General features: G+C 42.4%; 1 protein-coding gene across 4 annotated transcripts in view; it reads right to left on the bottom strand.

Moving 5' to 3' along the window:
* The window catches only part of BBS9 (Bardet-Biedl syndrome 9), a 282,920-nt gene that overhangs the window by 208,251 nt on the left and 59,834 nt on the right, over positions 1–14,835 (bottom strand). For all 4 annotated transcript variants that reach the window (XM_031952936.1, XM_031952951.1, XM_031952944.1 and 1 more), the window contains one exon: positions 14,506–14,635. In XM_031952936.1, coding sequence (XP_031808796.1) covers positions 14,506–14,635 — 130 coding nt within the window. The remainder of the gene's footprint in view (positions 1–14,505; positions 14,636–14,835) is intronic.

Genomic DNA, 14,835 nt, shown 5'->3' with positions numbered 1-14,835 from the left:
AAAACTCCCTTGATATGCTCCTTAAAGACTGCTGTGAGTAAAGTACTTTCCAACAAAATCTCACACAAATTTGAGCTCTTACTCTTATGTTTTTGGAGCAGTTTTATCAATTGGACAAATGAACAATTCGTGGGGGGGGGGGAGAGCAAACAAAAGGAAATTCACTTCAACAGATGTGGAATATCTAATACTTTGGGAAAAGGGGTGCCCCTGACAGGTGAACATCAGGAATCAGAGGAAAATGCTAAGTCCAGGGGAGTCCGTGACGATGGTTTCTGAAACCTAAGGCTTCAGGCGGTGCTTCCCCAAGGACCAGGAAGGGGACTTCTAGTCCCAGGCTTCCCAAACCACCTTCAGTGTCAGGAATTCACAGAGACACCTCGACCTTGACAATTGTCTTCCTTTTCAGAAGTTAATGGAGCTTGCCCAAGACGCCATCTTGGATCCTAAGCAAGGTCAAGAGGAGAAGTGAAACAGAACTGAGCAAAGACTGGGCCATGCCCAAAAAGCCAGAACACTGAACCTAAGGCTGGGGCCTTCAATGACCAAAATCTTGGCATTCTCCCACTCAGCCTTCTTTCCCCAAAAGGCAAAACTAGAAACAACTAATAAACTCGGTGCTGGCAATTGGCTAAAGTGGTAATGTTTCCAAGAAGCCATCTACTAGGTCCGTCATTCGATAGTTCATTTCAGAACCAGTTCAATTTACTTTGGCAGTGGAGAAAAATTAATTTGAAAGAATCCTAATCACTTAAAGGCAAATTCCACAACAATTGATTCTGCTTAACAGTCAATTTCCACAAAGAATCACAAGTGAAAGAGCACATTTGCTGAATAATAATAGGAACTTCTCCAAAAAAAAGTTTTTAATAATAAATGTCATTCAAAAACTTGGGAGGAAAAGAGAATACCTTTTATACCAGGATCCACGCCCAGCCATGAGATGATGCACCTTGGCGTTTCACTGGGGGTCGGGCCCCAGGCAGCTCAAGCCACCACCTAACAATGATCTGGCCGATAAAGCCACTGGCGAGAGGCTCCCGCAAGGCCAGGCTGAGTGAATGTCCTGTGTCAGAGGCACCTTCCTGGCTCTGACACAGCATCCACTGCACCATGCTGTCTCTAATTTAATGCTAAAAAAAAAAAAAATCACTCTGCCTTAAGATCAGGTCCTTATTATGCCCCTTCAATAAGCATTTTCAAAGCACCTACTATGTGCCAGAGGGCACCAGCACCACAAAGGCTACAACGAGAAATAATCCCTGCCTTAAAATGCTCTACAGGGAAACGCAGCAGGTACGTGGAGACATCACTGCAAAGTATACAGAGAGTTAGTGAAATCACATCAAGAATACACAACCAAGTCTGGGAGTGGGAGAGCCTCCGGAGAAGGAGGTCCCTGGGCTGGGCAACAGAGACATTCGAGCGGAATCCATTTGAGGTGGGTTCAATTCAGTTAACATTAAGAAATTTTCCACAGTAACTAAAATAATCAGAAACCTAGTCATGGGGAAGCCACAATGGCGTCATTCTAGGGCTTATAATACCATACAATGCAAACATAACACATATACACACAACACACAATACACATACCACAACACACAATACACATACCAATTGCATATACACAAAACGCATGACACATACCACATGCTACATACACAACACATAATACACATAACATACATATACAATATACACACAAAACATACTACATACACAAAACATCACACAACACACATACCACATGCTACATACACAACACACACACACAATCAAATCTATCCCTACTTACAATTCTCTTTCCATAGAAGTGTATAAGGGCTGCATTTTGGCATTTTTCTATTGAGTGATTTAATAGACTAGTTGAGAAGATGTCAGCCAATGACACTGAAGAGACAGGGGTGCCCCTGGGATGGAGAACAAAGCTTTTCTTAGCATCTGGAGGACCCCAGAACTGAACAAGTCATAACTGGTTGGATTTTTTGCCTTGGTTTCATCTGTGTGTATATATACACACGTATACAAATACTCATAAACCTACTCACACTTTCATTATATTTCAATTATTTTGATATTGTTTCCATCAAAAAACACTCCTAAAACAAAGCTACATGTGCTTACGTCTCCTGAACCAAGCCCGTCCCCACTCATTGGCAAAAGGCGAATGTTCCTCCACAGCTTTCCATGTGTTTGTGTCATTACTGACAAACTGCTCTTTATTGTCTTGAAGAAAGGGGTTCCTCCCAAATTGTTAAAGCTTCGCAGTATTCAATCCCTAAGGTAAACCATCTTCACTTCAAATCAGTCATTTAAGATACCCAATTCCCACAATTAACAGGAAAGAACAGGTGCTCACCCAACCTGGAGGAACAACAGAAACTCTTTGGAAAGAAAGCGTGAAATAAATACAAACTACGGGGCACTAAAAGTGACCTGCCCTGTGCAGCTTCTTCAGGTCCAATGCTGACACAAGGTTTAATGCAACCACTGAGAAAAGATTTCGTTCCTCTGCAATGAAAAATAAGTGGGCAATTTTCTGGGACGCTGACCCTCCAAATGTTCTCCACGATCCAACCACATCTGCTGGATCTGAAACTCTGGTCTCATTCAAAGGTATTTAAAGATCCAGAGGATTTTGGATATTTGGGAACCAACCCTGAAAATGACATTATTCTCCCAAATGATGAAGTTGCCCTTTGAAACTTCTAAAGTGCTGACAAAAGCACCCCACCCTGTAGTCTCACTGGAATGTTTGAAGGAAAAGCTGGGGAACGCCACAAAAATAAGAAAGCATCATCAGCCCTGACGGCTTCGTTTGGTCGGAGCTGTATCTCCCAGGGAGAAAAAATAAAAAGCAAAATTGCAAGTGACCCAACGGGCAGCAGAAAGCCACAAAGGAAGTCTAGGGGGTGATAATGGCACCTGCCCAACAAGTAATGTGGAAAGAGGCAGTGAAGGCAAGGTAAGCATGAGGGAGGAGACGGGGGAGATTAAAGGCCATGGGGGTTCCTGAGTGAACCTTTAGGAAGGATTTATGAGAGAACACTGACAAGACTGATCGGGGAAGGGGAGCTGTGCATGGGCTGCAGTCTACATGCAGATAATGAGAGCCCTCTTCAGTGAAGCCGAAATAAAGGCGAGTTCCCAGATCACAGGGGATCCACTCAGAGGACCCACTTGAAGACCCTCCACCTGGCATTAGGTCACTACCATGAGCATGGGGCAGCTGGGCGAACAGAGTGCTGGTCCTGGTTCAAATCTAGCCTCAGCAAGTGATTTAACCCCCTCCATGCTCAGTATGCTCATCTGTAACCTGAGCCGGAGAAGGAAACGGCCAACCCCCCCAAGCAACTGAAGGGACTCAGCCACCACAATACGATAAGAGGTACTGGGAGCCTGCCAGAACTGAGCCAACTCCTCAATGCACAAGGAGTTTTAGGAAACTTCCAAAAGTTAATTTCTTAAAAGTTGGCACTCCATGGGCAGAATTGGATGCCGGGGATGGAGCTAGGGTGGGGAGAGTTTAGGGCGGCCTTCATCAATGTTTGCTGAAGGCCTAAGCACCCCAAGGCTGTGTACGGGTGACACCTCAGAACTTGGCTGGCTTTGGGACAGAAGGAGGAACTCAGGCATGTGGAGCAAGAAGGCTCAGCAACCATCTGCCTGAAAATGTGCACCGGGCAGCTGGACAGAGACTGGACACCCCAGGAAAACTGTGGGGGGCCCCAGGCCACAGACCACATCCCCAAGCAAGAGAAGGCAGCAAAGAGAGGAGAAGGGGGCCAGGATGGGAGTGGTGAGTATATCCAGACAAAGAGGGGACTAAGATGGCCAGAACAGACTCACAGGAGCAAAGACATAGAGAGGGGGAGAGAGACTGTGAGAGACAAGAGAGAGACAGTGAGAGAGAGAGACAGAGACAGAGACAGAAAGACAGAAAGACAGAGACAGAAAGACAGGCAGAGAGAGACACAGAGAAAAGGGGTGAAGGGTGCAGTATTATAAAACCCAAGAGGAGAAGGTCTCCCCAGTGTGGGCACAGTGTCCAGAGTTCCAGGCCCAGAGGCATTTCCTCGGGGTACTGTTCTGGGTCTGCCTCTCCTTGCTCTTCTGGTCAATGCTCCCAGCTGACCAGGCCACATGAGCTGGGGGGATAACAGTTTGCACATAAGCTTTACAGGTTTCTTGGGCAACATTTTGGAACCTCTAGAGTCCCTGACCCTGCTCACCAAACTCTCTCGTTACAGCTTTGCTTGGACACAACTATCTGGGGTGGAACGAAGCCAGCAGAAGCCCGTCTCCCGAGTCCACACTAAACACAGCCGTGCCTTTCTCATGAGCACCTGGGCCCGTGTCTTATAGGACTGGAAGGCCTGGCTGAGAAATGCCAGCATGGCACAAACCGCGGCCCCCTGTCCAGAATTTCTTCTTGAGGAACATCTGAGCCACACTTGTGCCTTCCCCAATAACGGGAGAGCCAGAGAGCACGAGAGGCTCACCCTTCACTGTGTACAGGATCTTTAAAACTTCTACTGGCTCTTGGAGCCAGTATTCTGGGATCACACAGATATTATTCACATCCAACTTTTTCCAAAGGGATAAAATGAGGTTTGAACTGATGAAATGCTTGCCAAGGATCAAAGACAGGTAGTAAGTGTAGGCCGGGTGTTTGAACCTGTACCTTTCTGATACAAACCTAGCATCCTCACCAAATGAATGGGATACCCAATGGGCACTCTCATGGCAATCCCCCATTTTGCCATGATTTCCCTGTACTCCAAAGCCGGCACTAAAATTACATGCTATCGAGGGCAAAGGGTGTGCTGCTCCAGCGTCCCCATGGCCCTCCTTTAAGCCCACTCCCAAAGAACAAGCATTTCCTATGTAAGAGTTTAGGAAAACAAGGCCTCTTTTCTCCAAGGGAAGAATCAAAGAGAAAAGTAAGTGTCCAGCAGAATTAAGAGGCTGAGTCCCCAGAGCTCAGCGGGAACTTGACCAGGGAGCTAAGGTCCCACAGACTGACAAGGACAGAGCCTTTTCCCACTAATGATTTCTGGGATAATTTTTTACAAGAAACATTGTTAATTCTAGCATAATAATTTTTAAGTGATTCTTCAAGTATTACCTTCCCAGGATGGGAGAAAGCACCACACGCTACATAAAGAAACACTCATTTTCCCTTCCTCGAAGGATAAAGTGCTTTACTACCCTTCAAAGCCCATACTTCCAGGTACAGGGGTGTCCTCGGTGCTCACACGCCCATCCCTGGTTCAGCTCAGTCCATCCCACCTGCCCCTGCTGGGTGAATCTTGCCCATGGCCTGCTCAAGACTGCCCCGACAAGGCACCAAGAGCCCATCAGCCTATAAAAAGAGAGAAGGCAGCTCCATTGCACTAGAGCAGCAGGGATCTTCCATGCTCACAAGTATGGATGGCAGCGGCTCCCATGTGGCACCTGTGACCGGGGGCCTCCACTCTGCCCGCTGCCATAGCAGGTCCGGTCACAAGTCACCCTCGGCACGTCTCCTTTATGGAGCACCTGGACTGCCCTCCCCTCTGAAACTTGCCCATCCTAAACCCCATGCACTCCTGCCCCATCCCAATGAATGATTCTCCTCATCGGAAGCTGCTGGGCCCCTGTTTCAGGGAGCAGTTGGGGTCGGTAAGAGAAGGATGCGGTTTCCCATGGAGCTCTCCTGCTCTGACAAGTTTCAGGACATGGTCCAGACTCACTTACTCTGGGGCACGATCCAAGGCTAGATCCTGATGGAAGGCTCAGGGTTGAGTCTCGGGCTACCCGCTGTTCCAGGGGCTGCAGGTGCAGACACCACCCCTCCCAGAGGGCTGTAGACTCAAACAGAAACCGAGACAGCATCAGGAAAGGGCACCACCTGCCCTCCCTTCCTTCGGACGCACCTGTGGGGCCTCAGACCCTGTCACCAGCCCTCCCTGGCATCTAAAATGAAGGGGTTCAACTAGCTCATCACCATGCCTGGGTCTGGTTCCCCAAAACAGCCAAAGAGCTCCTTGTGGACAGGGAGCTGCGAGACTTATTTGTCTTTACCCTGCCAAAACCTAGTGCTAATGGCTTACATCTCTACCACCAAATTAAGTCCATGTTATTTCTAGGATAAAGCTGGAAAGTCAAGCAGCCGAGCTCGGATTCCTCCTAGAAGAGAAGCTTATATTCTCTCGAAGCCTTCGGACTCAGGAGATGTTCGGGACTCTACTGCCAACAAGGCTACGGAAGGTTTGCAGTGGAAACAAGTGGTAATAAAGAGAATTCCACTATTAAAAGGTTTAATTTATAAAACAGAAATGGGCAAAGCTGAGCCACATTTGGAGCGCGCCTACTTATCTCTCAGGGTATTTCTTTCTAGTGTGCCTCCAAAATCTCTGGCTGCAAATTCTTCAGTTTTACCCTGGAACCGTCCCCCAAGTTGAACAATATGGAACTGTACTTAGCACTGCAATCTCGGGAGGATGGGAGGATACTGCATTTCCCATCACTACGTAAAAAAGGAAAACAGCCCAGGGACCATGAGGGCAGCCAAGCAGGAGGCTACTTACTCACTTTCACAACTGGACCTTGCATCTGATAGGAGAAATCTTGATAGGAATAGGAAAAAGGAGCTACCATTTTTGAAAGGATTCCTCTTTATTTCATGAGAGTAAAATTATTTCATTTCAATTTCAATTTAAGTGATTGTGAAGCAATTTCCAAATTTAAGCCACCAAATGCTCCCGATGATCAACAAGGGTCTGTAGGGTGACCCTAGGAAAGAAGTATCAGAATAGCTCAGCGATCACACTCACTCATAACTTCACATGGCAAAAACAACTGGAAAGTCAGAGGAAAGCTGAGTAATAACTACCTAAATCCAGACTATTGGTCTTATGAGAAGAAAACATCAGTGGATATGTGGGGTGGGGCGGAAGAGACAGAGAGAGAAAAAGAAAACCAGAGACAGAGAGAGCTAGAGATGAGGGCAAGAGGAAGAAAAAAATAAGGATGATCTTTAAGAGAATAATTTTTTTTCTAAAGGCAACATTTCTTCCAAACAGCATTCCCACAAGATTTAAATTCAAAGATATCAACTTTGAGAATGGAAGCTCCCTGAGAGAAGGGAATTTTAATATTTTATACTGGCATCCCAGTGCCCAGCACCATGTATTCCACATAAGAAATAAAATGATGCTTCATCAATAATTGTCATTGATTGAATAAAGAAACAATTTTACCTTCAGAACATACATCTTCAGAAAAATGGAGCTATAAGCCCAGGAGACGCCCATCCCAGGAGCTTGCCAGCAAAAAGCAGCTTGCACAACTTGGCCAGTTTTAGCTGGATGTATGGAAACACAGGGAGGTGAAAGGGATAGAGAAGTGGCTCTTCTCACTCAATCCAGAATGAACAATATGTTCTCTCAAAGAACAGAAGAAAACAAGGAAAGAAAATGAGCCATATTTGAAGGAGAATTCAGAGCCACCACAGGAGGAAGGAGACCCCGGGAGCTTTCTCCCAAAACCATGGAGCCTCATCTCTGTCCCAAGAGCATAAAGGGCCAGGAGAGACCCAGTAAGGAAGGGATATCTTTAAAGTTGCGTTGGTGAGATATTGAGAGGTGCTAGCAGGAGAGAGAAAACCCAATTGGGTCTACACAAAGAAAAGAGTCATGGCGGCAAACAATCCCCTGCCAAGGGCACCAAGGTGATGTCCACCCAAATCAGGTGATGAAGTGCTTTCCCAGGGCAGGGGTTCAGAATGCATCGAGAGCCCCTCAACACCCATCAAAGGGGATGATCGACTCTTGCTTGTGGCAATTAATTTGGGGCCAAAGATCCAGCCAGAAGGAACTAAGGGAACCCAAAGTCCTGGCTAAATGGAGAAAGATCTCGGACAAGGACGTTTCTGGAGATAACTAATGGGAGGCAGAGGCTTCAGGAAAGAAAGGCAGATGTGGGAAACGAATGGCTGCCTAAGAAGACGGCATCAGGAAATGGGATGTCAACCAAGAGATAGATCTGCAACAAGCTGCTTTCAGAGATCTCTGGAAAATCACCGAAAACAAGAGAAGGGGCTAAAAGACTAGAGATGGGCAAACTGAAGCCACTTGGTTCAGAAGAGGAAGAAAACAGATTCTTCAATTGCTGGGCCTGTGAAGGTGGCTGAATTCTCCTGGAAAAAAATGACGATCACTAAAAGCCAACACGAGTTCAAGGATCCACAGTACTGACTAGCCTCATGTCCTAATTCTACCTCCAACCCGACTATGTGCTGAGAAGCTACTTGGGATTCACGAGAGGTTGAAGGCAGGATCTCTGCCTTGTTATCAAGAGAAGTGAAAGAAACGAATGAAAGCGGATCCAGACCCTACAGTGTTACTCAGAAAAGAGCATCTGAGCCAGGACTAGAGAGAGGGAAGCTTCATGAGGAAGTAGATGGAAGACAGAGTGGGAGCCATCCCAGACAAAGAACAGCAGAGAAACACAAGACAAAGAATAAAATATTAAACATTTTTCATTATAGTCAATTATACATACAAGCTCTGGAAAAATAGATTCATTTTATTTTCACAGTTCCACAAACTAGAGAATTCTCTGAAACAAAAGGGAAAAGAGCCTTGGGCTCCTCGCCAGAGCTTCAAAATATTTTCATTATGGTGGGACTTTTGCTGTTCACAACATCTGTTATACCAATAGCAGCTCGTATTTGAATGGGAGGCAGTGTGGTACACGGGAAAAACTCAGAGATTTGAAGACAGACAAGTGGACTTGTAACCACAGACCTGCTGTGTATGACCGACATGACTAAGCCATTTACCTCCACCTACCTCAGTTTCCTCCTTGGATGAGAAAGGGTCTGTGTTCCCTTTCAGTTTTAAATCTATGACCCTATAAACCAGACAGGACCGCTATGACAACCCCAACTTTCGTCCCCCACATTTTATGGAGGAGGAAAGCACACTTACTTAACTTGCTCCTGGTCGCATCCCAGTTGCCTTGAAGGCATTTCCCAGAAAACACTGCAACACACTCTCATTACATCCTCTCCTTGGGATTATTTATTATGTAGGGTAGTGGACACTACATTCTCAGCCTCAGAATGCATGTTAATAACTAGGAAACTTAAACGATCACGGTCACATTCAGTGATAATTTAAGTCTATTAATGAGTCTACTTTGGACCCATTTCCTTTATCTTACCTGTTAATATTTAAAATTGTGTTTAAAGTAAAAAAACTATTGAACTAATTAATAAAACTAAGAGTTGGTTCTATGAAAAAGCCAATAAAATAGATAAGCCTTTGGTAAATCTGATTAGAAAAAGGAGGGAGGAAAATGAAATTAGTAGTCTTAAAAATGAAAAGGGAGAACTTTCCACCAATGAAGAGGAAATTAGAGAAATAATAGGAGTTATTTTGCTCAACTTTATGCCAATAAATTTGATAACCTAAGTGAAATGGATGACTACCTCCAAAAATACAGACTTCCCAGACTAACAGAGGAGGAAGTAAATTGCTTGAATAGTCCCATTTCAGAAAAAGAAATAGAACAGGCAATTAAACAACTCCCTAAGAAAAAATCCCCAGGACCAGATGGATTTACATGCGAATTTTACCAAACATTTAAAGAACAATTGGCCCCAATGCTATATAAATTATTTGATAAAATAGGAAATGAAGGAGTCCTACCAAATTCCTTCTATGACACAGACATGGTACTGATACCTAAACCAGGTAGGCTGAAAACAGAGAAAGAAAATTATAGACCAATCCCCTAATGAATATTGATGCTAAAATCTTAAATAAGATATTAGCAAAAAGACTACAGAAAATCATCTCCAAGATAATACACTATGATCAAGTAGGATTTATACCAGGAATGCAGGGCTGGTTCAATATTAGAAAACTATCAATATAATTGGCCATGTTAATAATAAATTAACAAAAACCATATGATCATCTCAATAGATGCAGAAAAAGCATTTGATAAAATCCAACATCCATTCCTATTAAAAACACTTGAGGTATAGGAATAAATGGACTTTTCCTTAAAATAATCAGCAGCATCTATTTAAAACCATCAGTAAGCATCATATGTAATGGAGACAAACTGCAACCATTCCCAATAAGATCTGAGTGAAACAAGGTTGCCCACTATCACCGTTACTATTTAATATTGTATTAGAAACTAGCTATAGCAATAAGAGCTGAGAAAGAGATTAAAGGAATAAGAATAGGCAATGAGGAAGCCAAATTATCACTCTTTGCCGATGACATGATAGTATACTTAGAGAACCCCAGAGATTCTGCTAAAAGTTATTAGAAATAATCCACAACTTTAGCTAAAGTTGCTGGTTATAAAATAAACCCAATAAGTCATCAGCATTCTTATATATCACTAACAAAATCCAACAGTCAGAGTTACAAAGAGAAATTCCATTTAAAGTAATTACTGATAATATAAAATATTTAGGAATCTATCTGCCAAGAGAAAATCAGAAACTTTATGAGCAAAATTACAGACCACTTTTCACACAAATTAAGTCTGATCTAACCAATTGAAAAATATTAAATGCTCTTGGATAGAGATGAGCAAATATAATAAAGATGACAATATTACCTAAACTAATCTATTTATTTAGCCTATACCAATCAGACTCCCAAAAACTATTTTAATGACCTAGAAAAATAACAACAAAGTTCATATGGAAAAACAAAAGGTCAAGAATTTCAAGGGAATTAATGAAAAAAAAATCAAATGATGGTGGCTTAGCTGTACCAGATCTAAAATTATATTATAGAGCAGCAGTTACTAAAACTATTTGGTATTGGCTAAAGGAATGATTAGTTGATCAGTGGAATAGATTAGGTTCAAGGGATAAAACAGTCAACAAATATAGCAACCTAGTCTTTGACAAACCCAAAGATCCCAGCTTTTGGGATAAGAACTTACTGTTTGATAAAAATTGCTGGGAAAATTGGAAACTAATATGGCAGAAACTAGGCATTGATCCATACTTAACGCCGTACACCAAGATAAGGTCAAAATGGGTTCATGACCTAGGCATAAAGAATGAAATTATTAATAAATTAGAGGAACACAGGATAGTTTACCTCTCAGACCTGTGGAAGGGGAATTGTGGTATGACCAAAGAAGAACTAGAGATCATTACTGATCACAAAATAGAAAATTTCGATTATACCAAACTGAAAAGTTTTTGTACAAACAAAACTAATGCAGACAAGATTAGAAGGGAAGCAATAAACTGGGAAAATATTTTTACAGTCAAAGGTTCTGATAAAGGCCTCATTTCCAAAATATATAGAGAATTAACTCTAATTTATAAAAAATCAAGCCATTCTCCAATTGAAAAATGGTCAAAGGATATGAACAGACAATTCTCAGATGAAGAAATTGAAACTATTTCTAGTCATATGAAAAGATGCTCCAAGTCATTATTAATCAGAGAAATGCAAATTAAGACAACTCTAAGATACCACTACACACCTGTCAGATTGGCTAAGATGACAGGAAAAAATAATGATGATTGTTGGAGGGGATGGGAAAACTGGGACATTGATGCATTGTTGGTGGAGTTGTGAACGAATCCAACCATTTTGGAGAGTAGTTTGGAACTATGCTCAAAAAGTTATCAAACTGTGCATACCCTTTGATCCAGCATTGTTACTACTGGGCTTATATCCCAAAGAGATTATAAAGAAGGGAAGGGACCTGTATGTCACGAATGTTTGTGGCAGCCCTTTTGTAGTGGCTAAAACTGGAAACTGAATGGATGTCCATCAGTTGGAGAATGGCTGAATAAATTGTGGTATATGAAAATTATGGAATATTACTGTTCTGTAAGAATGACCAACAGGATGATTTCAGAAAAGGCCTGGAGAGACTTACAACTGATGCTGAGGAAATGAGCAGGACCAGGAGATCATTATATACTTCAACAACAATACTATATGATGACCAGTTCTGATGGATCAGGCCATCCTCAGCAACGAGATCAACCAAATCATTTCTAATGGAGCAGTAATGAACTGAACCAGCTATGCCCAGAGAAAGAACTCTGGGAGATGACTAAAAACCATTACATTGAATTCCCAATCCCTATATTTATGCACACCTGCATTTTTGATTTCCTTCACAAGCTAATTGTACAATATTTCAGAGTCTGATTCTTTTTGTACAGCAAAATAATGTTTTGGTCATGTATACTTATTGTGTATCTAAGTTATATTTTAATATATTTAACATCTACTGGTCATCCTGCCATCTAGGGGAGGGGGTGAGGGGGGGTAAGAGGTGAAAAATTGGAACAAGAGGTTTGGCAATTGTTAATGCTGTAAAGTTACCCATGTATATATCCTGTAAATAAAAGGCTATTAAATTTAAAAAAAAAAAGGACTATAGCAAACAAAAAAATAAATAAATAAATAAATAAAATAAAATTGTGTTTAAAAGAGAGATGATATTCCACTGAGTTAAGGAAACCTCAAAATGCACCAACCCAGTCAGGCCAAAGGGAGACGGAGGAGAAACAATGAGCCCAGAGCACCCCACAAAAATGGGATTTTCAGGAGGAGAAAGTCTCATTGCACCCATTTGGCCCAAACTCTTCCTTCTCTTATTTATCAAAAGCAAACATCAAAAACTGGCAATCACTTCCTTGATGTGAAAACCTGCTGTTTAAATGCATTTATCAAAACCATTTAAATTCCAAGAAGTCAGACAACTCGTTCAGCCCCAGAAAATCACAATGAAATCCTCCTCCAGCCTTCTTCATCCCTTCATGGGTCCGGGTGGCAGCAATGTCTCTGCTGGTGGGAGATACCCTCCCCATCTGTGCCAGGCCGTCAGCCTCCCAAAAAGGGGGCCCCCCCCGGATCCAGATTTGGGACACTGGGCCAGAGCTATGGGGAGGTCAGGGTCTCAGAATCCTAAAGCCTTGAATGCCTTCTTTTATATTTAGATGGGCTGAAATAACAGGGAGTGGGAATCTTTAAAAGATACATCGAATTTTGTCTGTACGTGACTCTCCCTTTGATGCCAAGGGTGCCGTAAGTCACAAGAAGCTCACTGTTCACCAATTCCTTTCCTAAGACCATTAAGAGAATGTATGACAGCCCACAGCTGCTATGGATTAAAAGTAAAAACATGAAGGATGATGGGAAGTATACAGCCACAAAATGTTTACTCTTCACAAACGAAGGTACATTTGGAAGAGATTGTTACACAGACATTTTCTCAAATTTGATCTGCCAAAAGTAGGTTTATAAGGAGAGTCAAATACCTACCAGTTCACAAAATGTGATCCGTGACTTAAAGCAGAATTGCTGAGAAGACCCAAATTCTAGGCCATGGTGAAATTAAGGCAAGTGACTTTTAGAATAGCCTGAGTTATTTTTAATTCGAAATTTACATTAACCTTAGAATTTAAATTTAAATACTTGGAAAATTGCATTTATGTTTCTTAACAATAATGAATACTGTAGTTTAAACACTGATATTTTGCCACCATAAAAAGTACATTTTTTTCTAACATTTTTATTTTTCCCAACTTGATTTTTGAAGATTGTCTGCACCTGACAACGAGGGAAGGCAAGAGAAAGGATTTTACTGATACTGATATTGGAATAGGTTTTACCTGTCTCTTAAAATCAAAATTAGAGTTCACAATGATGAGAAAAGAGATTGTATTTGCAGATGAGAAAAGACATTGTATGTGCAGATTTCAAGATTCCACTTTGGGTTATTTCATTTATTTTAACAGTGTCCAAGACAAAGAACTAATTATGTACATCCACACACTGACCAAGAAACCATTTCTAAATCCAAGACCCCAGATCATTCATCGAATCCCTACCTTTCATGATCAACCAAAAAAATGACAAAGTTGGCTCTCCCCAAGCCTTTTTATTCTTTCCTCAGAAAATCAGTGTTTGGACAGAGGGTCTCTCTTTGCTTTTATATCCAAGATGGCTCTGCTGAAATCTGATTTATCTTAAACACGAGGCTTTTTTGCAGTTCTGCTCGGAAATGGACCGTGCGATATAAAAATTCCATCAAAAAGTCATAAAACAGCTCTAAAGCAGGATTTGGAGTAGAATAATCTGAGATTCCATCAGTCTCCGAATAAGACCAAATAATACTATTTTCTTAAAACAAACTCACACAGAAGGTTTCTTTGCCTTCGAGATTCAAAGGAAATACTCCATAAGGAAAACAAGTCTCTTGAAACCGAATCTACTTTCAACCCTGCTTCTGCAGCAAAGACCTTTTATCAGAAGCTGTGAAATCCACAATGTTCATGGTACTTCGTACAGGCTTCTCATTGTTCCCTGCAATGAAAGATGCTTGTCTTCCCAATAAGAGCTGTGACTAACAAGGAGTTCACAACAGCTTGCACAAGCGAGCAGAATTCCTGGAGGACCAAGTCCTGGACCATTTTCCCTCCCCACCATAATGAATGGAAGCACTTACTGCAAGGAGCCCACCTTCACCGCCACGGGCACGTGAGGAAGCTGCGTGGCCCACTTCAGGGTCACGTCCTGGTAAACGTGCAGCATGTTATTGTGGTTCCCGATCAGGGTGTTGATTGCTCCGTCGGAAGCTGTTGGTAGAAGTTTACAGAAAAGCAAAGCTCTGAGAAAAAAGCGCATGTCTAACAGAGTCAGTAGAGATAGGGTATGAGTCTCTCCTCTTAGGCTTACTTGACCCTCCAAGGCTGAGATTAACACCTGAGAGGCTTTTGTTGTCTCAGGGCCCTATGGAGGGTCAAGGGGAGGAGAGTCTCTGTAGGTACAGCCATTA

Source organism: Sarcophilus harrisii, chromosome 1 (genome assembly GCF_902635505.1).
Source record: "Sarcophilus harrisii chromosome 1, mSarHar1.11, whole genome shotgun sequence".
In the NCBI taxonomy this organism is placed as follows: domain Eukaryota; kingdom Metazoa; phylum Chordata; class Mammalia; order Dasyuromorphia; family Dasyuridae; genus Sarcophilus; species Sarcophilus harrisii.
The sequence above is the reverse complement of the archived record's forward strand: the minus strand, read 5'-3'. Positions and strand labels throughout refer to the sequence as shown.